This window comes from Saccostrea echinata, unplaced genomic scaffold (assembly GCF_033153115.1).
Source record: "Saccostrea echinata isolate AGI-Se365-2 ecotype Australia unplaced genomic scaffold, CSIRO_AGI_Sech_v1 ptg000027l, whole genome shotgun sequence".
NCBI lineage: Eukaryota > Metazoa > Mollusca > Bivalvia > Ostreida > Ostreidae > Saccostrea > Saccostrea echinata.
The window spans coordinates 3,522,735-3,549,895 of record NW_026889776.1 but is presented as its reverse complement, the minus strand read 5'-3'; the positions used below and the strand labels follow the sequence as shown (position 1 = coordinate 3,549,895).

General features: G+C 31.6%; 1 protein-coding gene across 1 annotated transcript in view; it reads left to right on the top strand.

Annotated features, from left to right (window-relative positions):
- The window catches only part of LOC133193447 (receptor-type tyrosine-protein phosphatase kappa-like), a 343,287-nt gene extending 321,467 nt beyond the window's left edge, over positions 1 to 21,820 (top strand). The window contains exons 3-19 of the mRNA XM_061329395.1: positions 10,420 to 10,499; positions 10,767 to 10,972; positions 11,274 to 11,361; positions 11,652 to 11,722; positions 11,817 to 11,853; positions 11,997 to 12,094; positions 13,087 to 13,215; positions 13,355 to 13,500; positions 14,180 to 14,315; positions 14,589 to 14,729; positions 18,162 to 18,255; positions 18,461 to 18,534; positions 18,702 to 18,836; positions 18,975 to 19,100; positions 19,475 to 19,632; positions 21,242 to 21,377; positions 21,680 to 21,820. Of these exons, the coding sequence (XP_061185379.1) occupies positions 10,420 to 10,499; positions 10,767 to 10,972; positions 11,274 to 11,361; positions 11,652 to 11,722; positions 11,817 to 11,853; positions 11,997 to 12,094; positions 13,087 to 13,215; positions 13,355 to 13,500; positions 14,180 to 14,315; positions 14,589 to 14,729; positions 18,162 to 18,255; positions 18,461 to 18,534; positions 18,702 to 18,836; positions 18,975 to 19,100; positions 19,475 to 19,632; positions 21,242 to 21,377; positions 21,680 to 21,751 (1,927 nt within the window). The 3' untranslated portion in view covers positions 21,752 to 21,820. The remainder of the gene's footprint in view (positions 1 to 10,419; positions 10,500 to 10,766; positions 10,973 to 11,273; positions 11,362 to 11,651; positions 11,723 to 11,816; positions 11,854 to 11,996; positions 12,095 to 13,086; positions 13,216 to 13,354; positions 13,501 to 14,179; positions 14,316 to 14,588; positions 14,730 to 18,161; positions 18,256 to 18,460; positions 18,535 to 18,701; positions 18,837 to 18,974; positions 19,101 to 19,474; positions 19,633 to 21,241; positions 21,378 to 21,679) is intronic.
- Positions 21,821 to 27,161: the final 5,341 nt, after the last annotated feature.

Genomic DNA, 27,161 nt, shown 5'->3' with positions numbered 1-27,161 from the left:
TATTGGGAGTATTACCCCTCTAATTGTCTCAAAAACGAATTTATCATGTCGAAAATAATTATCTTAATAAAGTTTATTTTCACTGAGTTAAGTAAACCGTTCCGTAACAATTGTTTACATTGTGACGTCGTTTGATGCCTATGTGACGTCATTATAAGGCTCTTAGCGTGTTCAAATGAAAACAATATATGGATTATGATCTAGACAGCATGGCACGTGGAGGGGTGTATTGATTTGATATGTGGTGGGTAGGTCACTTGGAGGGGGCATATTAACAATATAATGTCAGAAGGTAGCATAATATGGGTTTTTTCTCGACCAATGAAATTTCAAGATTTTTTATCAGAGGCAGGATAATACAAAATGTTGTCATTGCATCGATTCCATTACCTCAAACTGTAACTCTGCACTTTTACTAAATGTTCCTTATATCCAAAAAAAAAAAAAACTATTTCTAGTCTGTACAATACATATAAAGTACATATGTTACAATCTTAAAGAGGCCCATGGCCAATCACTCACCAGAGCACTTTGTCTATAGAAAAACAGAAATCAATTCAGTATTGAAAAGTTAAAATATATATGTGGTCCTCCTCCCCTCCCCGGCCGGGCAGAGGAGGTGTCATGATTTGAACAGACTTGAATTTACACTACCAGAGGATGCTCCCATATCAACATGACTAATCATGGCTTTGCTGTTCCTGTGAAGAAGACGTTTAAAGATTTTCTCTGTGTTTTCCTAGGTGTAGATTGATCTGCCATTGTGGTCCCACCCTATCCCAGGGGGTCGTGTTTTGAAAAGGAAAATTGAATCTACACTACCTGAGGATGCTTCCATTTAAGGGGATGAAGGACACATGGTCACATGACTCAGTTTAACTACGTCACGGTCTCTGATACAATAAGTTCAAAACCTGATTGAAACCATCAGTACTTGTATAATTTTGACAATATGTTTTACTTCAAGATCTTATAAAAAATATTTAAATAGTTTTAACTTTCTAATGAATATTAATAAATTACGGAAGAGATTGAACCACTCGTCTGTTTCCCTACACTGCGCGTCCAACAAGTCGCTGACGTCATACACGATCTCTTAGTACAGCAAGATCATACTTAGTGAATGAACAGGACGTATTATTACCTAAAAACGGGTCATAATCAGCACATGGTAGGCATTTTGTAAATTAGGAACACAAGAATATTTTTACATGGTTTTTAACAGAAATCTTTTGTAGGTATATATTATTTCACTTATTTAGCTTATGTGTGACGTCATAGTTGGTTTTTCCCCTACTCAAGAAATGTAAACATAACACATTTTTACCATGCTCATGACTTGTTTAACTAAGTCCCATAAGTGCAATATTGAATAAGTTTCACCTTTCGAGATATATATATATATATATATATATATATATATATATATATATATATATATATATATATATATATATATATATATATATATATATATATATATATATATATATATATATATATATAAAAGAAATAATGTATCATTTTTAAACATCTATCGGGATATAAATAAATACGGGTTGGTCACGAGATCAAATTCCATAAAGCCCGAAGGGCTTCATAAATGTTCATTCATAAATGTGAAGAGGTGAGAAATCAAATTAATTCAAAAGTATAAGAGTAAATTCAAGTCACTAGTATTGTCAGTCCGTGCTCAGTGATATGTGCAAAGGGAACAAATTGAAAACATCCGGTAAAATATAATCATGGACAGTAACAGAGCTCTTGGCCTGTTTACAAACACAGATGTCTGGCGTCATATTCTGAAGAATTTCCTTGTCCCTGAATTTGAAGAATTTTCATGTAAGTTCAATTTATCAAAGTGAATTTTTTTTTTGAATAAAAATAGAATTTCAAAATTGTAAACAAAACTGAAATATGCAGCAGTATTAACTTCTCTTTAAGAAGACTGTAAATTAATAAATGTGCGCATTAATAAAAATGATTCAATTTCTAAAAAAAAATTTATAATTAATTCCTACATCTAATACTTTTGTTCCTTGGACTTCTTAGTTTGAGAAATGTCTGTAAAAAAACTTTTTTTCGGGGGGGGGGGGGGGTATTTATTTGTTTGTTTGATTTTCTTTTTTTCTCTTTCTTTCTTTTTCTTTTTTTTTTAAGAAAATGTTTTATTCCTGCAATATTGATTTTACAACAGTTGTACCATTATTTTCCTATTTGGGATTTCTAGGCATCTTGATATGCAATAAGTCTTTCAAAAGATATCCAGTGTCCAAAAACTGCTCCAGGCAGTTTTAATGATTATATTCTGTGCTCTTTAACCATTATAATCATGGTACTTTGATGGAAAAGGTGAAGCAGATGAAACAATAAAACTTCGTGATTTCTCAAACAAAACAAAGAAAAGATATTTAAAAGTGATACTTTTCATCATTGCTCATAACATCATAATATTGATCGTACAATGAATATGCTATGAGGTTATGTAACTCATTACCCTGATTTGGATTAGAGACCTCAACTCATTTAAACATGATTCCTTAAGTACCATCAACTCGTGGCAGTATTTTCAGTACTTTATTACTAGCATGCAATAGTTAACAAACATATCTTTTAAGGCCTTAATAGATTTTACAATGAGAAAATTAAGTTATATTTCAAATCTATCGAAATAAAATAAAATATTTCATTGATTGATTCAAGGTTTTATATTCTTTGTTTCATTGTTCGATAGTTTGCAGCCCTAATTGCGTAAACAATGTGTGTGACGCGTACGGTAACTGCAATGGTTCTTGTTCGTCGGGATTCTGGGGAAGAAAATGTACGAATCAATGTCAACATATTAATTGTCTATATAACATCTGCAATAAAGAAGACGGCAACTGCGTTTCTTGCAAGCATGGATACTATGGGCATACATGTAGCATGCATTGTTCTACATGTTCTGAGCAAATGTGTGAAAAGACAGGTTTCTGTACTACCGAATGTGTTGCGGGTTATTATGGGTATAACTGTGCAAATAAATGTGGTTTTTGCAACCCTGATACTTGTGACAGAAACAGTGCAAACTGTGATGTCTGCGATTTAGGATTTCATGGGAAAAATTGTAATTTACAATGTAGCAGCAGCTGCTATAACCGAACATGCAGAAAAAGCGATGGAGATTGTATTGGATGCAGAGAAGGAAAATTTGGATTTCAATGTAATAGCAATTGTAATGAAAATTGTTTTTCAAGAAGTTGTGACCAGAATACTGGCTCGTGTAATAAAGGTTGCAAGATCGGTTTTTATGGTTCTTTCTGCAACATGTCTTGTAGCGCCCAATGTGCACACGCTGACTGCCATCCCAATAATGGAAATTGTATCGGAGGATGTAAATCAAACTGGGCAGGGATTAGATGTGATGGTAAGTTTTAAGTTTTAATTTCTTCAAAAACGAACGAACTTATATATATATATATATATATATATATATATATATATATATATATATATATATATATATATATATATATATATATATATATATATATATATATATATATATATATTACATAAGATTATTCAATTGAATTTGTAAAAATATATGTCATTGAGTAATTTGTACATAAATATTATTAAATTTGCATGGGTGCATACAAATCTACTCCGCTATGTTAAGGAAGTTAATGGAAAATGCGATCTTAGTACATTCTTAATAGGTATTATTCTTAAAAATATTTGTGACAAAGTAACTTTAAACATGTAGGAAAGGTAATATAGATATCCATAATGGATAAGTTTGTGGCTTACTCAGTACCAGTTACATGGCATGTATCAGCTGTGTGTCACGTGACTGGTATAAAAATAGAATTGTTCAGCTGAATGTAAAAAATGAGGCAAGTGCAAGGGCATACGCATGTTTTTGGAGAAAAAAATTGATACATATTAAAAAAGATTTACATTGACTTCCCGAAAAGTGATTGGAGCTACTTTGAGCTGTTTCGGAAATATTCGTAATTTTGCCAAAAAAAGGGGAATAATAGCTCAAAATTTCCGCTTAAATTCTGTCATGAATAAAAATAATGTTATGCCGACTGGAATCAGCTCCCAGCACTTTTCAAAATATACATGATATAAGCAATTGATATTCCATATTTCATCTCAAACAGTCTAGTCTATGCCCTTGCACTTTTGAGGTTAATCAGGTATACACTTATCGTGTAAGCGATATTCTTTACATTCTCGGACTTTGTGCAGCTCCATAGCACTAGAGATAAATTAATAATCTACATCATAGTCTTAAATAAATTATTTCCTTTTAATTTTATTGATTGAATTTAAACATTGGCAATGGTTTTGTATTTATTTAAGCATTTCTGTAATTATTAAACCAATGGATCCACTTCTCTGGATCACATGTACTGCGTCAAGTCAAGGCTAGTGACGTCATTTATGACACAAGATTTGCTTCTAATAACTCGGCAGTATTGCAATCAAATGTTATGATTTGACAAGCTTTTATAAAAAGTTGAAAAAGTAAATGAATGCAAGTTGTTATTTACGCATCATCATGTTGTTAAATATATTTTTGTCGCTTGTTAAATTTTTAATGACGTCACAATGAAACATCCCATACGGTGCATCACAGATGTGAACTCATGCCTTCCTTAACGCAGCTGAGCAGTTAATTTTGTACGTTCATTTGATTTGCTGAAACAATAAATCAACATACATTATCTTGCATGTTTTCACACAAAACACTTTGAAGTAATGATGAACTTACGAAGATAAATTTCCTGATGTATGCACTTAGATAAGGCGCATCATGTTCATAAAGTTTCTCTAAGTTATAGTTACACTAAATATATTAATTGGTATCGGTAAATACACTCACAGTTTTATTTTATTCCCGAAGGGCGGACCCCGAGTAAATAAAAACTGAGAGTGTATTTACCGATAATCAATTAATATCAATCGTTTAAATAACTTGTACGATAGGACCAATGGGAGAAAAACGAACTAATTATTAGTACCGCCTACTTCATCGTGTCAAGCCACGGTCCAGAGTCTGTAGAGATAGTTGTCTCCATCTGAAGTATCGTATTTTGCGATGATGCGCTTACTAGTGTGTATCGTTAATAGAAAAAAATTCTGAATAATCAGTCAGTGTATAATGGGTACATATGTATAAGTTGTACCTTCGGAATGTTGAAGACACAGACGGCGTGATTTTTTGTAAGATACATGTACATAGGTAGCAATCATAGACAATCATATTGAGGCCGCCAACTCTGAAGGAAAATTAATCTTTCGATGACATTTTATTGAAAGTCGACATTTTATTGAAAGTATCAAGGTTATTGGAAGTAAAACTCGGAGACTTCTGGTGTGAAATATCTGGTTGGATACAAAAAGAAAATGACGAAAATTAGAGATAGAAAGTATCTTTAACTAATTAAGGATACACGGAGTAAAACTACGATAAAAATACAGAGCGAATATCAACAACCTAATGTTAGTATTCTTGAAATTGAAAATGTTAACTTATTTCATTAATAATCCATTGTTGAGGAAATTAACATCCTTCAATCATCAGTCAAGGTCTTGTCACTGTATGATTTGCTGCCAAAAAGAGAGCGTGACTTAAAAAAATATGATTTTTCTGGTACATGTAAATAAACCATAGCAACATTAAAGTAAACCCTTAATTTCCCGCCGGTCATATGGTACAATTTAAAGTTATTCAAACCTGCATTCCTTAAACGTCATGTACAGATAGTAATTGAACTTTTTATAAAGTAATACATACATAGCCCCCTTTCTAAGAGGAAATTCTTCAAAATCATATGTCAGTTTTGAATATTTTTAATATTCCCAACAACCAACATGAATTTGAATTACCATATCTATATTGGATTCGGAAACTTCATAAAAATCCTTACAAACAAAAATACATAGCAGGTTCCAGAAAATGTTCTACCAAGCCTCTTCTTTACTCCTCACTAAAATATTAACAGTGGTGAAGGAGAAAATTCAGGAACACTCTGCAACAATATATTCGAGAAGTGGTGTAAATCAGATGCGATACTTAAATATTCCCAGGAACTTTTGGAAAACTTGAAATCACAATATTTTACCAAAATCAACAACAAAAAAACTTACGACTTTTCAACTTTATATACGACCATTCACCACAATAAATTAAAGTCCAGAGTTTTTGATATCATCGACAGCTGCTTTTTCAATAAAAATGGAACTCGTAAATATACTTACCTTGTCATTGGTCATTTCAAAAATTATTTAAAAAAAAAACATTCTGATTGTACAAAAAAATACTCTGAATTTGATCTTAAAAATTTGCTTCAGTTTCTGATTGACAATATCTATGTGGTTTTTGGAGACAAGTCTTCCAACAATCTATTGGAATTCCCATCGGTACCAATTGCGCCCGGTATTAGCAGACCTATTTTTGTATTCATATGAAGCAGAATTTGTTCAAAATCTTATACGTGAAAAGAAGAAAACACTTACTGTGGCCTTCAACTCGACATTTAGATATATCGACGACGTATTGTCAATTAATGGATATTTCCATTCTTATGTCGATACGATATATCCTGTTGAGCTTAAGATAAAAGATACCACAAAGTTTGACACATATCCAATATTTGGATATTTTACTTGAAAAGATGTTAATGGTAATCTAAGAACCAGGCTTTATGATAAACGTGATGACTTATACTCATAGTTCCCTTTCTAAGGAAGAAATTTTTCAAAATCATTTGTCAGTTTTGAATATTTTCAAAATGCCAAACAACCAAAATGAATTTGAATTACCATATTTATATTGGATTCCATAACTTCATAAAAAAATCCTTACAAACAAAGATACATAGCGGGTTCCAGTAAATGTTCAACCAAGCCTCTTTCTTTACTCCTCACTAAGATATTAACAGTAGTGAAGGAGAAACTTTAAGAGTACTGTTCAACAATATATTCGAGAAGTGGTGTAAATCAGATGTGGATACTTAAAAATTCCAAGGAACTTTTGGAAAATTTGAAATCACAAGATTTTACCAAAATCAACAGCTCAAAAACTTACGACTTTTCAACCTTATACACAACCATTCCCCACGATAAATTAAAATACAGGCTTTTTGATATCATTGACAGCTGCTTTTTCAATAAAAATGGAACTCGTAAATTACTTACCTTGTCATTGGTCATTTGCAAAATTATTTTGTTAAAAAACATTCTGATTGTACACACAAGTACTCTGCAGAAGTTGACATTGAAAAGATGCTTAAGTTTCTGATTGACAATGGGTACCAATTGCGTCCCGTTATTAGCAGTCTTATTCTTGTATTCATATGAAGCAGAACTTGTCCAAAATCTTGTACGTGAAAAGAAGAAAACACTTGTTGTGGCCTTCAACTAGACATTTAGATATATCGACGACGTATTATCAATTAACAAGTTATTTCCATTCCTTTGTCGAGATAATTTATCCCAGTGAGCCTCAAATAAAAGATACCACTCTGAAACATCTGTTTCATATTTGGATATTTTACTAGAAAAAGACGCCAATGGTAATCTAACAACCAAGCTTTATGATAAATGTGATGACTTTAACTTTTCAATCGTCAACTTCCCTTACTTATGAAGGAATATACCTTCATCACCTGCATACGGATTTTATATCTCTCAGTTGATTTGATACGCAAGAGCATGCTGACTGACGTTTTTTCGTACTAATTGTTAGGCTATAATTTACCCACTGAATTGTCGACGGATTTTTCGGTTAATTCCCAATCATGACAAAGAGCACACGGCGGGTGTGACCAGTCGGCAGAGGATGCTCACTCCTCCCACTTCTGATGTTTTTGAGGTCCGTGTTTGCTCTGCTCCAAAATTTGTATTGTTTAAAGGACGTTTGAACTTGAATACTCTTCATTTTCTCCATACATTTCATGCAGAACAATCGTAACCCTTTTAAATTATGATATTTTCAGTTTCTTTAATGTAATCTTTAAATGCATTCTCCTTCTTGTAGAGTGTGACATTAAACATTATGGATTTGATTGCTCCATGGAATGTGGTGCGTCATGTCAGTCAGGATGCGATAGGGATACTGGAAATTGTAAAGGAACTTGTGTTATTGGCACATTTGGAAACCTCTGCAATGAAACGTGCAACCAAGACTGTATAAATGGTTGCCACAGAGACAGTGGCAATTGTGAAAATTGTGTTGAAGGAAAATTCGGAGACATTTGTGAGAACAAATGTGGAGAAGGGTGCAATAACAACTGTGCTAAAGATGATGGGAGTTGTACGTGCAAAGTAGGATGGCAAGGGACCTTTTGTGACGGTAAATCTATATATATATATATATATATATATATATATATATATATATATATATATATATATATATATATATATATATATATATATATAGGGTTCTCCATCATTTTTACTGTGTTGCAGACTTAACGTGAACCACTATAATGTTTGCGGTATTTTCGCGATCAAATTCGCAACCGAACCACTATTCATCATAATTACAAAAGCATACACAGACAACTTTTTGGAATCACCAATTCGTTATACAAATGGTATGGTCGTACATATTGATAAAAAAATAATTTAATGGAATGGATATTAAAAACAATTAGATTTTTTCCATATAATAAATAATAAGATACATACAATGTACTACAAGAAAAACCAAGTGTAACCCCCACCCCCCACACCCCCCACCCCCACACACGCACAACTTAAAAAAATATGTACGATATAAAAAAAAAACTTCTATACTTGTATCACTTTCTACAAGTTGATGTTTTTTCACATATTACACATGCTCTGAAGAGCAGAGGAAATTCTAGTCGATACAATCGATCTACTTCCCCATTTAAAAAATAAATTTGCCGTAATTTTTGTCAGTTGATCGAATTTACGAATTAAAAAAGAAACTTTAGAAAAGTAAAATACCTAGGGGGTGTCTATAAATCCTTCAACAATACATTTACATCAATGTTATCATTACGGTGATGACTCACAGTTTGACTCACAGTGCCAACAAAAATTTAGAGACGTGGTTCTGGAGTATAAAGATATATATTTATAATAATTTTTTAATTTTTAAATAATATTAAAATATACGGTGACATGGAAGTGTGAAAACAAATTATTTGTCTTTGTTCCTTCATGCGTAAAGTCCAGCGAGGGTCTATAAGATAATTGATTATGAAAGGTGAAGCAAGACAAAGTGCCGTAATTAAGAGATAATTAAGTGCTCTGCCTTGAAAATTGAAAGACGATTTGTATGACTAAAGTTTTAAAATTTGAATCGTTACTGTGTCGGGAAAAGTTTTACTGTGTCGGGGCCGACACAGTAAAACAGCTCATGGAGAACCCTGATATATATATATATATATATATATATATATATATATATATATATATATATATATATATATATATATATATTTGCTTTTCTTTTTATTTATTTATGGCACCTCATTACACCTTTGATGTGTTAGAGGTCTGCTCCTATTTTGTAGTGTTTAATGGACTTTTGAGTTCGAATGCTGTTCGTTAACTCCACATTTCATTAATAATGGTATGATTGAAAGCGTTGCAGACAATTATTCCCTCTCATAAGATTCTGAAATTTGCAAACTCTTAACTGGGGAGTAAATTTATACAATAACATTATTTTTCTCATTTTTTTTTTTATAAAGAATGTAACCCATACCACTACGGTGCTTTATGTGAACACAAGTGTAGCTTTAGCTGTCTTAATGGAACTTGTTTTTCAAACAATGGATCATGTATTGACGGATGCAATGGCGATTATACTGATGAAAAATGTACAGGTATGACAGATATGAAAGTCTTAAGGTACAAGATTTATTTACAGTTCATATTTGATGGCCTCAGGGCAAAACCTTGAATTTCTATAATTTGGGGCATGTCTTAGCTTTCTATTTGATTTACAATTCTAAAAAAAAGGAATTTAAAAAAAAGGACTTGTCAGTTGAGTTATTATAAGTCCATCTATGGATCAAATGAGGCATCCTAAATTATCTAACACAAAAAAATGTTGAACAGATCACAGTGTGCTAAGGTATAACAGATATTAATTTTATAAAACATTGCTATACCTGTGAAGGTGATTCTTTCTTCATAGTTCTCGCCAGAAGTATTCAAGGAACATTTCCAACAACACCTGTCGCTGCTGGGGTAGGAGTTGCTGTGATTTTGTTGATCATAATTATTATCTCGGCAGTTTTATTCATAAGGTAAGTCAAACGTTATAAGCTTGCAAATGAAATGAGTGATAATGAGTAAAATGGAAATGCTAATTAATACTACAGCTTCTTTCTGGATCTTGTTTTCTTTTGCCTAAAGTATTTCATTTTCTTTCCATAGACTAAGAAGAAGAAAGCATTCGAATTCGCAATCAAGTTCAGTTCTTTTTCACAAGGAATATGCCATTTCTTCTGAAAAATGTAATATCATCATTAGAGTTTAAACAAAATTTGTGATTTTTTTTCTTCCATTTACTGAATGTAATCTGCTCTTTTTACAAGTGAAGAATAATAACCTTTAGACCAGCATTTTTGATACTATATAATGTTAAACCAAAAACTGAATCTGTAAAAATTCTCACGTCAAAACAGTTTGGAACCTCGTACATGTATTTCAGAAAATATAAAAAAAAAATATCTATTTCATTTTCTTGATTAAAGAATTATGAATTGGGTTAACTTTTTCAGTTGCTGAGAATAAGTTATACACAAACATAGCAAATGTTTCTGTTCCGATTGAGGACCCCGAAGAAGAACCACAGATAGAAAACCCCGAGGAGGCCGTTTATTATAACGACCTGTCTGTGGCTAAGGATATCGCTGTGTCGGACCTACTGAATATAATCACACAGAGGGAAGCCAAGGAAAAGGAAGGATTTCAAAAGGAATTCAAGGTAAATACTTGTATATATAAGTGAATTGCTGATTTTCATGTATAATTCGTGCAATTTTATCATTTTAAGCCTTTCACCTCTGCTCATTTATTTTTTTTTTTTTTTTATTTTTTTCCTTCTCAAATTCGTACAGTACTGTGTGTACTACGTTTTCTATTAAAACAGTTAAGTATTGTTTAGCAGAAATAAAGTTGAAAATTTGATGTTTCCAATGTAACATTTTAGCACGTTTTCATAACAAAGCGTTTGCAAAGCCTATTTTGCATAATCATTTGATCACCGAGCAGTATCTCTATTTCAGTCTCTTCCTTATGGAGAAAGATTTGCCTGTGAAACAGCCAAAACAGCAGAAAACATCCCTAAAAATAGATTTAAAACCACGTTTCCATGTAAATATTGTCATTTCTTAACCATTTGGTTAAACTAGAACGTATATTAACAATCCTAGAACTTAAGTCTCATTGAGAATTTGACAGACTTGATTAATGATTTGTAAAGCCATTGTTAAAAATAAGATTCTTATATAACTGTTTGTAAAATATTGATTTTAAAAGAATACCTAATTTAATTCTTTGATACAATGCAATATCATAATGTTAATTTATAGTATACACTCTGAAGAATGTTTTTGATTGTAGTGTTTTAAACAATAAAGATCGAGATTTATGGGTTTTTTTAGATGATCATTCCCGCGTCATTTTAGAAATGAAGGGTTTTACTTCCGATTACATCAATGCAAATTATATTGAGGTAATAAACATAGATTTATAACACTAATTAAAATCTGTACTATGATATTATTTACATGATGATATTCAAGGTGCTCTTACATTTTACGTTTTAGAATATAGAAGGAAAACGGGAATTCATTGCTTGTCAAGGTAAGGTAATCACATTAAATATTTAAGTCCATTTAAAAATAATTCCTCGATTTATTTTTAAACACTGATAATAAATTATTTCGGAATCTATTACCATAGAATGCTTCTCTAACTAAATGCTAACTAAAACAACACATTTTTAGGCCCACGTGAAAACACTATAGTTGACCACTGGAGAATGATATGGCAGGAACATGTAGATTACATTGTAATGCTGACCAACCTCATTGAGGGACCAAAGGTTTGAAAACCATGTGTTGTATATTTATGTACATAAAGGTTCTCAGTGCAATTATTAAGATATTCAGTGATATTTTTGTAGATCATTTGAGCCACAGATTCAAGAAAGCTTTTCTTATCATAGCATAGTGGGAATGTCTAGCTTTTCTACTTTCCGTTTATCTGTTTGTAAACATCACATTTTCGATTTCTTTTCCTGAACCTTTAAATAGATTTCCATCAAACGTGACAGAAACATCCCTGGGAAGTGGTGATTCATTCTGTGCATTCTGTGCTGCACCTATAATTAATTTAAAATTAATTTATCATTCCATGGTTGTTTTTCTCAAGAACTTCTGAACAATTGAAAACAAATTCTAAGTGAAAGTAACCAAATAAGTTTAGATTTTATTTTATTTTATTCATTGTCGACGAAGTTACTGTGAAGGTTGAAGCAATAATAGGGGATGGATTAACGTTTGATAAAGGAATTAGAGGCATTGACAACATCTATGTAGTCTTTGAAGACCAGGTCTTGGAACAGTCCGCTTGAATTTCTTTGAGCATTTAATTTGCTCTTTTCTTTGGAGTTTATGTCTCCCAATTTAATTGATACCAAAAAGCATATTCTGAGTATGCTCAATCTCTAAACCGATATAGGCTACTGGCAAAAAAGTTGACGTTACAGAGATTTCAACAATCTTGTTTCGTTTCAGCATTTCGTCAATTCTGTTTTTGGAATGGAAATAGAAATTTAAAATTGTTAACAAAACAGCAATGCAATTTTTTCCAGGCCCCTTTAACAGTATCTTATTATCTTGCTATACAAGGCCAACATGACCCATTTAAGTGTTGCGCAAAATTGTATATATTTTGAATCATTACAGCAACCATAATTTTAAAAGATATATAAATCATCAATGCAAACTATAAAATTCCAATGGTATTTCTGTAAAAAGTTCCAACCATTACAATTACTGTATAATTTGAATACTGATTTGTAACACTTTTTAGGTGAAATGTCACCAATACTGGCCAGATGAAGGAAAGGAACTTGATATCAATCCATTTTCTGTAAACTTGGTAGAAGAAAAAGTCTATGCTTATTTCGTCGAAAGAAAGATGTATGTGCGGAAAAAGAGGGTAACTAGTGTATAAAAAATATGATACATTAAAAGAGGGAAAATGTAATCATTACATTAGGTTCACAAAAAAAATTATAAAGAAGGTAATAACTCCAGTATACATGTATTTTTATTGGAATGATTATGGTTTTCATTAGGTCACTGGGTCAAGATCTGTCGTGCAATATCACTACACCCGATGGCCAGACCACGGGACACCGAACCCTCTGAACTTAGTTGTCTTCCACAGCCATTTTAGACACAAAATGAAGCATTCCCAAAATCCAATTATTGTCCATTGCAGGTAATCATGGAAGGATACACCAAATAAATGAGGGGATTATTTAAGAAATAAGATATCATTTTTAGAGTTTCATTGGTATATGACATAAAGTTAGTCACGCGATCAAACCCTATAAGGCCCGAAGGGTAATCAGACTTTCCATACGCAAGAAAGTCTGATCACGCGACCAATTTCATGTCATTGAAAACTGAATGTCAATTAAATTAGTATTGTCATATTAGGAAAAGCATTGGAAAATGTAAATATAACTAATACAACAATAACATCGCTATCTCAAAGAAAACAAAAATGTCTTTGGCGCATTTTTAAACTCAAAAAATACATAACAGGAAAAATTAAATTTAATTTATTCTCGTAAAGTGAATATTTTTTTTTATTATTGGCAAGTTAATTATTTCTTATAAGATTAGAATTTTTAGAAGATTCTAGCTGTCCCTTCTTTTCTAATAAAAAGAAGAAAAAGAAATTAGACAATACAAAGCATCATGATTTTTAATCAAAAATTATAAAAAGTCATATAAATAAACAAGGGAAAGAGTTTTTTAATAAAAATGTCTGTTCATAATAATTATGTACTAAGAGAAGCTACTCTGATTTGACATTTCTTGAAATAGTGATTGCGTAGATCGTTAGAAAACTTAAAACTTTAGTTTCTTTTCTCTTTTAAAAATTGTTTCAGTGCTGGAATTGGACGAACGGGGACATTCATTGCCCTTGACGTATTGTCCAGGTATGGCAAGGACAACGGCAAGGTCAATGTAATAGAATATGTCAAGGCCATGCGTAAAGACAGAATGACTATGATACAAAATGTGGTATGTTAGATATATAAAATAAAACATATATTTAAATTTTCTTTCTTTGCTGCTATATATTGAATGAAGAGAGCAAAAGGGAGAGAGATATAAACAAAAGAGAGAGAGAGAGAGAGAGAGAGAGAGAGAGAGAGAGAGAGAGAGAGAGATCTACTGTTAATTATTGACAAACAGGAAGACTACTATTTAGGCTAAGATATATTATTCAGTGTAAACTTTAAATATACTTAGAAAAATTAAAAAGAAATATAGATTAATGAATCATCATTTTAGGACCAGTACGTGTTTCTGTACCATGCTTTGTACGAGTTTTTCAGAAGAAAAGCGCAATGTAGGAAGAAAGATGAATTTCTCGGTCTTTCAAGAGATTTAGACAAAATAGATACACAGAAACAACTAACCAGCGAATTCAACGTGAGAATGCACATGGTTTCTTAGAGATATTTATACAGAATTCAGACTTGTATTGAAAAGTTTTGATCTTTGAAACTTGTATTACAGGTTAAAATCAGCAAATAAGAAACATATGATGTAAACACCAGGGGCTCGTTTCTCAAAAAGTCGTAGATTTGGGCCTATGTTAGTCCAACTAAGTAAGTTACGCCAAAATTTAGACGGGCCTAAATCGCGTTTCAGAAAGCGGCGTAAGACTAGGCCTAAGACTAAGACCTCTCCTCTAAGTACTAAGCATGCGCAGATCGTATTTTATTTGGTTTAGAGACGACAATTACATGTGGCGGATCAAATTAATATCAAACTAAAATTTAAATACGGAAGTAAGGCACGGAAAGCATTAACGCGCGTGCATGTTTTCTCTCTTCACCATCTTTCAAAGAGATATATTGCGCAAACCTATCTGTAGCATTAAAATTAAATAACTATTTTTTTTAAGCTCAGATAAATTAAAAAAAATCTATTTATATAGATACAAATTACGATATACAATCGTACATTAAAACCCAGACGATGTACATAGCATACATACTTGCGAAAAATTGGAATACATTAAACATGAAGAATTTTACTGAAGTGATTAATGACGAAAATAAGCCATATTGTCTTTTCACTTATGTTTAAGAGGGCTGGGTGGTCGTGGCCATTTTAGACTACATTGATCTCCTTTATAAGAAGAGCTCCATATAAAGATATACAAAAATGATCAAAGTTTAAAACTAAAATGTATGAATTTTTTCTTTGCCAAATGATAGTTGACAGCTTACGATATCATATCTAAAAAAATAAGTTATATCTGATGGTTAATTTGTTGACTCCCCAGCCTCCTTAACACTAAAATAAATACATCATAGGTAGTAACAACTGTTTCAAAAGTGGTGGACCCCTCCCCCCCCCCCCAAAAAAAAAAATATGACAAGCCAAAAAACCCCTAAACTACCAAACAGTGGGGGGGGGGGGGGGGGCAACTTCCCAAATTAATGTGACCATAGAAAAAGAAACTTCATTAACTGTCCAAGTCAAAAACCTAATTAACTGTCCAAGTCACGGAATTTGTCAGTGTTCAACCTTACAGCGACAAAAAGTGTGTGTGGGGGGGGGGGGGGGAGCAAGGCAAGCAGCATCTGAAGGAAAATTTAATATAGCAAATTACTACACTCAGAAAAAGTGGAGGACCGGGGCCCCCTGGCCCCACCGTGTTTTATGGACCTGTGGAAAATCTAACAATTATGAAATCATATATTATTAAAATGTGGATAAGAGATTTTTGAAAATTTATCAGTTGTATTGAATTTATTATTTCATAACAGATAATCAATTCTAACTGAATTAGATTTCTTGGCATTCAAGCTGATACATGTATTATAATACATGTATTAAACTTCGGACATACATCATAACATTGATATCGATATGATAATTTACACAGTCCATGTAAAAATACGCATATACGTACATTATTTCCATTAGCACACGCATTCTCGATAAAGGTTTGCCAAAGCTTAATTAATTTTTAATCAATTTCTTGTAATCCATATTACAGGCAAGCAATTTAGTATTTTCATAAATTTCTGAAATATTTTCATTTAATATATTTCCAGTCGGGATCAGTTTTATTTAGATCGGGAAAGGTACAAATTTTAACATCCCCATCTTTTTCGTTTAAATCTAGTAATTCCGTTTCAATTTCTATTAAAAATATGATCATATAATATTTCTTTTATAGATGTAGAATGTTTCTTGAAGATTTTATCTAGATTTTAGGTTATTAAAAAGTAATGATTTTCATATTCATAAATATTTATCGATAAGCAAAATTTCTTCTTCTTGATATGTTTAATGAGTATAATGCATTAAATGACAGTAAAATTGAAACTCTGTTTCTCATTTACAATTAAAAAAAACATTTTAAACATGTTATTGACCACTTTCTTTTCAAATGCATGTAATATAAAGTGTTTATCTGTTCATAAATCGATCAAAAGACATGCAATCTCAAACAAAATTCATCTGAGAGAAGTACGATATATTGTAAATTAATTAAAAACAAGTACCTATTTTTTTTTTTTTTTTTTTTTTATGATAGACCCATCTGCACATCTTATACGCCATGACAGTTACTCCTTTGAAATAGGCAAAAACAGTATAATGGACAACATAATTTATTATTGGAATATTTTACAAATTCATCACAATTTTCTGTGTCATAAATTCTATATTTATTCAAAGGGGAAATTAAGGTAAACAGTGCATTAACTTAATTGATGGCATAATTACCGAATATTTTTTATTATTGAAAATATATTACATGTGTAAATGAATATTGTTTGAGGATTTTTTTTTCAAAAACATTATCCATTTCAAAAATAACAAATTATCAGGACCCAGTGTGTGGGGGAGATGGGGAAGGGGGTAGGCAACTGATTCAGCAAAGTTTGACAGTACAAGAAAACAAATACCTAAAGTGTAAGTCAGCCTAAATTACAACTTAATTTTCAACAGAAAAACCATTACTGGAAAAAGCGGGAGGGTTGCAGCCCCCTCCCCCATACAACACGTGCCTGCTTTTTTTTTTAACTTCTTAAACTTAATATCTTACCCAGTTTCACAATTCAAAATCTTCCTTACAAATTTCTAGCTCATCAAACCTTTTCACAGAAAAAAGTCTGCATCCTCGCTGTATTTTTACTACCTTTCTATTTACCTACATAATAATTGTATATTTCACGATTTTTCGCATATCATATATGTACTTAAATATTGTATTATATCGTATACGTAGAAAATAATTATTCTTTTATCTCTTTATGATCAAAACACTTGCCACTTTTTTCAAGTTGTGTACAGACTAAGAACTTACGCCTACTCATGAGCAGGCCTAGATTTAAGCTTAACTTTAGTCTCGACTAAGTCTGCGCCTTTTTGTGAAACGCTACTTAGTCCGATTTTGGGGTTTAGTCACTGACTTAGTCCGGACTAAGCTTACGCCTGGTCGTAGGCCTTTTTGAGAAACGAGCCCCAGGGGCCTGTTTTAAAAAAGAACTTGAGACTAAGATAACCAACTTTGGGTGATCGTAAAATATTTCAAAATTAATGATTCTATTAAAAATTATCTGCATGTAAATATATCTTTCAAAACTCGTTTAAAAAAACATTTTCATATCAATGTAAATAAGCTTTAGTCTGCAGAATGAGATTTTTTATCTTAATCCTAAGTCCTTTTTAGTAAAACAGGGCCCTGACATTTAAAAGTTTCTTTCGAAAAATCAAAACCTTGTATAAACAAATAATCATATATTCATATATATATATATATATATATATATATATATATATATATATATATATATATATATATATATATATATATATATATATATATAATACTTTTAGGAATTAATAAGTTTAAAGCCAAGGTATGATGCCAAAGATTTCAAGAGTGGAAAGAAGTTTTCGAAACTGAACTTGACCAAATCAATTTTACCAGGTATACAAGTACCGAACTTATCTTCTTGTTTATTTTAAGTAAAGAATGTGGACTTGCATTTTCAATTCAAGAATGATTTTTGTAGTATTATATATAACAACACAGTATATTAATTTTTGTTGACAATGGGATAAAGAAAATCTTTCGCATATTTTCAAGTCGGTTGATTTTCTCTAATCCACTCTCATAAATCTTGTATTTGCAGTTGAGCAATACCTGGTCTATTTGACCTCTCATGTTCCTGGCAGAGAATCTTACTACAATGCAGTTCATGTATCGGTATGTATAGATGTGTGGTTCGTAAGATTTATATTATCCACATTCTAAAAATTTAAAATCAACGAACATCTCTCGTTCATTTACTGTGTTACTTGATTGAGGAGCAATGTTCAATACCTTAGATTTGTACTTTACATCTTCTGTTCTCTACATTTCTTTACATATAGTCGTTCACCCGAGCTGAGGAATTTATATCTGCACAACTTCCAGTGTCCGGTGCGGCCATAGATCTTGTTCGTCTGCTTGTAGATCATGAGTCAGCATTCCTAATTTCACTAAACCCTCTATCAGAGGTTAAAGAGGTAGAGATAAATCATTCTTTAAACTCATTAAGCACAATGCATACATGTTTAATCCTATTCTCTTGATTGCTGAATTCCCTTTAATTTGTAGATTTTATTTATACATACTGTACATGCATATATGTCATCTTGTTCCAGCTACACAATTGGGTTGATGAAAAGAATGGCAATATTAGACTGAGTCCTTATACAATCATTAGAGATACACAGACAACACTGTCCAAGGAGATCAGAAAGACAAGCATAAAAATAACTAAAAAAGAGGTAAGATAATACTTTTCCAATATGTTCAATATAATATATTTGAATGTATAATGAAAGTTTTCCCATTAAGGATGAGATATAAATTTGCCATTTAGTTATATGAAAGGTTGTTGGAAATTTACTGAAAGGTGACTGAATGGCAGACCATTGACATTAGGTAACCTTTCCAGACCTTTCAACATTTTTTTTTTCTGAATGCTGTAGATTCATTCAATGTCACTTTCTTTAATTGAAGTAAAAAGTAATTTTTTTATTAGCATTGACATTTTTTTGAAACTATCTATTTTATCTATATGCATTTTGATTGAATGATTATTTGCTCTTTAACAAAGTAATATTTTGTTAAACTATATTTGCTTGTTTTTTTTCCAAAGGAGAACAAGGAAGCCAATGAAGTGCAGATATTTGAATGTCTAAATTGGAGTTCCAATGATGTTCTTCCCACCGAAACTTCTACATTGACAAACCTCATAAAACAGTTCAGCCTTGATCGCAAGTCTCATCCCAACGGACATATTACTGTTATATCGAAGTACGTACTATATCCTCATATCAAACCTTTTTCTTACCATTTATATAAATGTGTGTTAAAATTCTTTAATGGTTTTTGTCCTATTATAGTTGACACTTGAAGGACAAATGTTGCCGTATGCCGAAAAGGCCAAGAGAATTCTATTTTACCCTCTATATTGATAAGGAAATATAGTGAGAGATTCAAATATCATCAAAGAATTGTGTTTTGTAATTAATTGATTTATAATTGTGTTTGTCCCCATTTTCTTCCCTGTAACTGATATAACTAAGATGCAAAGATTTACACATAAAAGTGGAACAGCGAAACTCTTTATTAGGTTATGTTTTGAAAAAAAAAAGTGTGATTGTCATCTCCCGATTCAAAATAAAATACATCTGTTTGTAGGTAAGACATTTTTTGATAATTATTTTAGCATCAATACTTAACTTTAAAAATTTATTGAGAATGGAGGTGTTCATGAAATAAAGTGGATTTTAATGGGAAATAGACAGTCAAGGGATTAAAAAAAATAGAATAATTTCCAGGAGGTTAAAAAGTTTTGAGTCGGGTATTTTTAGTCAGTATTACATGTATATCAGCATTGGGGTATACCCTAACCATCTGTTAGGGCAGATTGTTTTCTGGCTACTGATTATTCAATGGATGACATGCGTCTTAATCTTACTTTGTTTTTTTTTTTTCATTTAATTGCCTCAAGTGTTTGTTTGTTTTACTTTAAATTGTGTTCCTGTCGTTGCAAAAGCCTGCAAAGTCCATGTTTATATTTATACCCCCGCTCAGAAGGAGATGGGGTATACTGTTATGCCGTGTCTGTCTGTCCTTCTGTCCGTCTATGTGTCTGTCCGTAACAAATTTTCTTGTCAGTTTTCTCAGCAACTACTCATCGCAGATGCTTGAAATTTTAGCAGTCTTTGATTAGGATTGCAATATAATGAGATTGATTTCTGTACAAATCCGATATCAGCTTCCTGTTTATATGTGCGTCTGTCCGTTAAAAATTTCCGTTGCAGTTTTCTCAGCAGCTACGCTTTGCAGATATTTGAAATTTTAGCACACGGCTATATGGTGGGATTTTTTCTATACGAATCCGATGTCAACTTCCTGTCGCGGTATTCTCAGCAACCACAGTACTCATCACAGATGCTTGAAATTTTAGCGCACTCTTTGTTTAAGCATGACTTATGGTGAGATTTAGAGAGCGTATATTCACATCAGAGCGGGGGTATTACTAGTGAGCATTGGCTCACAGACTTCTTGTTTTGTCAGTATCGGGTAATTTACGATGGTAATGTACTCGCGAAATCTGAAAAGCGTATTGAACCGTGAACATGAAAGTGGCTCTAGAAATAAAGACAATTAAAAAGAAATATGGCGGACGAAGACCAATCGCTTCCTTGTATGAGTCGCATTTATCTTAAAGTTAGAAATTGAAATAACATTATCTACGAGCAAGTGCATTCGAATGTTGATATCAAATAAATATTATATGTATTCCAGTATTAATTATGTAAAATAATATGCTTGAGAAATACATCATTGATTTCAGGTCTAGTTAAATCACATTAATGTTAGTCAGTATTAAACATTGTCTTTCTATTTGTTAAAGGGATGGTGCGAGTTGCTGTGGAGTGTTTTGTGCTGTATATAACGCTATAGGACAGCTACAACAGGACGATGAGGTGGACATATTTACTATAGTCCAGCAGCTACAGTGTAGAAGACCGGAAATGATATCAACAAAGGTACATGTACATCATGATGTATATATAAAAGCATTTTCACCGATTTAAAAAAAAATCTCTTATATAAGTAGGATTAGAATTAACACCCCGAAGTTCATAATCTACATTGTATGGAAAATGTATTATCGCTGGCCTTCAAAAATATCGGGATTTTAATTCATTAAATGGGCAAAGAGAACAAAGAATCGCTTTTGTTTGCATAAATTATTCAATTTTGCCTCACTTAAATTATATGATACTTAAATTATTTTATTAGATAAAGCAAAGCACTGAAAATTATATGATTTTTCTTTATATTTCAGGAAGAATATGAATTTTGTTTCAAAGCAGTTTCTGATTTTTTGAACACAGACAGTGTTTATGCCAATACTTAAAACAGATTGATCCTTGATGCCTTGATAAGTTAAAGATTTACACGAATTTATGTGACCAATAGTACTAGTCAAGAGGATATGTTTTATTATTTTTTTTTTACTTTTAAAATAAAGCTTTATATTTCTTTTTTTTTTTCATTTGCAACAAAAACTACACAGTTTTTCTAAGACATTTTGTTTTAGCATAAAAATATTGTTATTCTTATTTAATGCCGCTCTTGCATTTAGTAAAAAAAAATTTTATTTGTTTGATTGTTATTAATCTTGTTTTGTTTTAGCCTGCATTGTTTTTAATGTTCCTGGGAAATATCTTGTGAATATTAACTGTATAAGACGTTTTCTTGGCCCTAAATATTTTTAAGCTTATGATTATGCTAAATTTTTTTTAAACCTCAGTCTGTGATTTTATATTTGACTTGTTGTCTCATTAGAAGGATGACAAGGTGAAGATAATGAACAGTGATCGATCCCATAAAAATATATAATTCAATAAAGGATAACTGCACTTAACGCTGGGTTTTTGGTGTTTTTCCGTCGCTTCGGTTGCTTTTATATCTTAACCTTATTTCACTTTCGTAAATTTACTAAAGAATTCCGTCAATTTGGCACAAAATTTAAATAATAAATTAAAGTGTATTTTAGACTGTGATATAATAAAAAAAAATATTTTTAGTTCTGACTGCCTCCCAAATATAGAGAATATACACTTACCTGCCCTTGATCAAACATTCGGTATGCCTAAAAGGTGGAGCTAACATTGCACAGTTGTATGGATGACTCTAAATTGGACTAGACAAATAGCAATAGCAAGTAAAAAAAAATACGAGATTGTTCTTTCCCATCTCCCTCTTTATTCTGTATGGCACAAGTACATTTTTTACATAGGTTTCAAAACGAAATTAACAATTTTAGCACGGCCATGCAAGTAAAGAATATTTTGAATCGATGTCTGACAATTCCACATGTTCGAGCAGTGTCCTAGTGAGCACAAAACATACTATCTTGTAAGTCACGTGACGGAATTTAGTATTCACAGAGTAACCTGAGGTAAGAAATCATGTGGTGAATTATAATAAACGGAGAACAATAGACAAACATGCGCTTTGTATAAAGTCATTGAAAAAGTGGGCGTCCTCATGATCGTATGTAGATTTAAGAAATTGTGATGACCCCCATCTTTCGTAAATGCATACTTTTATTTAATTTTATTGCAGCCCGGGGGACCGGGCTGCTCTATACATATAAGTTTAAGTGTTGGTATATGGGGATTGAGGTGGGAGAAGTTATTCAGAATTAAAGGTTTTATAAACATTAAAAAGATTGTTAATCAGAATGTTCTTTCCCTTTATAAATTACGAGATACACAATATATTTACTTCCATAAAGTGAATCTGTAAAAATATATATGTTTTTCATATTTAATATATAAAGTTGTTTATCATTTACTATCGAAAAAACGACAGGTCCCTTATTTTTAGAACATCGAATTTTACTTATCGCATAAAAACGTAAAAAAGTACTTTACACAGTTCGTGTTTTATATTCTTTAAGTGAAAGACATTTTTGAAAATAGGTGATGCATGTGTCTGGTTTCAAATTATATTTTATGCAGCCAACATTTACTTGAGGAATTGATAAAGTTTAAAAGGGTATCGTTTTTGTTCGATTTTCATCCGACTATAAGTTTTCAAAATATTCTCGACTATCGTCTCCATCATTTAGACGCATGCCTTTTTCACACATATCGAAGCGGTTTGATGATCAAGACTCATTTCCATTGTTTACTTTATTTATTTCCCGGGCGACAATTGATGGTTACATCAATGTTTTCTTGTTACGTAAAGTTGTAGATTAGATGTTGACCATTCATGCAATTAAAAGAAAAAAAAATGCTTGCTTTGAAAATTTATTTTGTCGCAATTTTCGCATGTCCTTAAGTGCAGTCATCCTTTGTGAGTAGGGCATAAAACACGAACCCTTGAAAATTCCAGAGGTGGGATCAGGTACCTAGGAGGAAAAAGCATCCCCTGTTGACCGGTCACACCCGCCCAGAGCCTTATGTATAGATCAGGTAGACGGATCATTATGTAGTCAAATTTAGTATGAAAACAAAGGTCTAACAATTGGTATGAAACAGATCAACCAACATACGAGCCAATGGTAGGTTATATTTTCTAACACGGTCATAATAACGACCATAGAATTTACGAAAGGCTGACTTTAAACCAGGTTGTTGAAATCAACGGTATAAAATTTGAACTACATTGAAATTGATATGTGAAAACGAGTTCTGTTCAATTCAAAGATTTGGAATTAAATATGGTCTAAATATTACCCTTCATCCTAGACTGGTTCTTTGGGAAGTCGCCACCTGACTTTTCGATAATAGCTATTTTTTTTTTTGGGGGGGGGGGGGGATAAGGGTCAAATATTTCCCCTTAATAGACAATAAAAAATGTTTTACTGTGGACAATTCCAAAGAAAATGTATATATTTCTGTATTTGATTCAAATGTCTCATTCATTTTGCAATTGCAATATACATGTAAAAGATCAATTAAGCAAAACGCGGATATATTATCTGCCCTTTAGGGAATACAGGGTATATTGATATACGGATTTTTTTTAGAATTAAAAGCAAATAATACCGTTGTATGACACAAAGTTTTAATTTTAAATGATGATGTAGTACTGAGTATTATTTTTAAAATAATGTTTTAATGTAAACGATTTCAAACAAAATATTGCATTACCTTGTATTTAGACTATGAATGCTTAGAAAACAGAGTCATGACATGTATTGTGTTATTCTGCTTGTCAAATAATCTTGTAGAAAGTGTTTCATTTTCTTGATGTCTGTTTATTTGTGTTTTCTTTATTTATTAAATTATTTCTGATTCTCTTGAGTTCTGTTTTGTTTTATATCTGCAGTCCCCATATGCTAAATTAACTTCAGACAATAGGTATGGATAATATGCTGTCGGCCTTGAGTAGTGGAATATAATTGTGTAATAATATATCCTTTTTCTGGCTCTTGAAACATAGAGTATTTTCCCCTCCTCTTTTGATAATTTCTCGACATCCTTAAACCTAAAAATTCACATATTAAGAAAAGCAGACCTACTTATCCTTCCGCTTTTGACGTAATTCTTCTGCTTTTTACCACGAAATTACGCTGTTACGCCATGAAATTTAATTTTACGCTTTTAAATATTTTTCCTAAAAAACTTCCTTATGAACGGCTAACTTCGGAGTTAAAGTAAAGGCGTTCCTAAATTAAAACGAGAAGGTGAGAAGGTACATTGTAAATAATACTCTTTAATAGAGGATTTCGTTTCTCTGCGATATGATTATTTACGATACAAACAACATACGTAGTATACCTTGTAGTTATAATATACCTTTTAAACGGGTTGCATGCCAAAGATAGAAAACTATTGAAAGATATGTGCAATAAGTAAAGTCAGTTCAATTTTCAATTCAGTTTATCCTTACATTGCTTAGAACAACATAGAGACAAGTAAATGTATAGAAAACAAAAACGACATAGCGCAATAATGTAGAATTTGTATTAACATGGAAATGTAACTCTGAATTATGTTATTTGCTTGAAATTAACCAAACATTTATTAAGTATGTAAGTTTAAATAAGTTTGATATGACTTCATTTAGGATACCAGTTTTACAACACGGGGACTTTTTGTCAATAAATGATTTGACAAAAAGAAACATTCACGCTTTCTTTGTTCAAAGATGTACAATTACCGGTTTATTTAGACAATATAGTATCATTGCAAAACATCAAATTAGGAAAAAATAAAGGATTACGCCTTTACCTCTGAAATTCCACCAAAATGAGTATTGAAATTACACCCTCAAAATAAAAAGGGTAGGCAGGTCTGAAAAAGTCACAAAGTTAAAAATTAAGGATGTACAACACACCTACCCCCCAAAAATTTCCTGTCTCTTTATTTATTTTTTTTTTTTTCGATTTTTTTTTTTTTTTGGCATGAATATACTACGTGTATGCACATTCGTCATACTTGGACAGGAAGTTCTAAAAGTTACTCCCCTTTTGCTGTTCACGAGGAGATTAATTTTTCAACCATCTAACTATAAAATCAAAGTTGAAAAATGTCTTTTGTTTAAAAAATGTTATATAATTATATTATATTATATGAGGTCTCGAATTCAGAGCGCATTTATACATTGTATGCAGATGTATAGGCAATCCCCCCACCACCAACTTTTTTTTTTTTTTTTTTTTTTTTTTGCGACACAGGCCATTTGATGTCGATGAAACATCGGTTAAACTGCAGAATTATTTAGTTCACTGAATCCCTGAATTACTTATTTGTTAATTCATGCATACAGATTAAGTATTGACTACTAGTATGTTTTGTATTTAGTAAAAATTGTGAAATGTAATATATTAAATTTATATAGTTTCTGAATCATTTCAGAGACGTAAAAGATAATCTATTTTACGTTTATTTTTTTATTATTTTAAACAAGAAAGCACTTAGAAAGTCTGTGGGGGTATCCCACTCGAGTCTCCCTAATATTGTATTCAACATTCCTTTGCTTCTAAAGATAAAATTGAAATTTCGTATTCGTCCATATTACTTCAATGTTACAAACTGTAAATTCTTCTTCTATTTCAAAATTATTCATGTGTACAGTGATAAAAAAAAAAAGTTTTGTTTTGATTCGAGGAAGTGCGAACAGACAATGTTTGCAATCGCAGAGGGTCGGGCAGTTTGTCGCAATGAGACATAACTTCAGTGAACAATTTCTCTCACTCTCAGTCGAAATTTCTATACTTTTTATATATATTATAGTTATCAGTTCTTCAGATCACCTGATCTCACTGAAAATGTATCGGTGTATTCGGGAAAAAAAATTATAATTGGGTGGAAAACATGAAGAATAATTCAACTAAACATTTTTAGAGTTATTCCTCTTTGATCACTGAGCTTCTGAAATTACATTGTTAAGTGTGTTTGGTTAGTTGATTTTTTTTTAATATATAAAAAAGAACAAAACTAAATGTACTTGGTGATGCTAAAACTGCACCATGCAGAGAACTATCAATGGAGTTGATTTTCGCATCTCAGTATCAATTAGTAACAGACTGGAATGCATTCATGGACTGTCTATAATTGTGTTGTACTCTATACAAGTAATGTGGGTGAAAAATATTATGTAAATACTTCGCAAGGAAAGGCAGTTTGCGGCTGTACGTACATGTAGGGCACATGGTGGCTGTGTTTAATTTTCAAAAAATCCACTCAAATAGGAAAACTAATTTCTCGGAATATTTTACTTTAAAATTGTGTTTGCAGTGCGCAAGATATGGCGAAAAATGCAAAAACCTTAATTAAACGTTCTTAATTAGCAATGGACAGGAA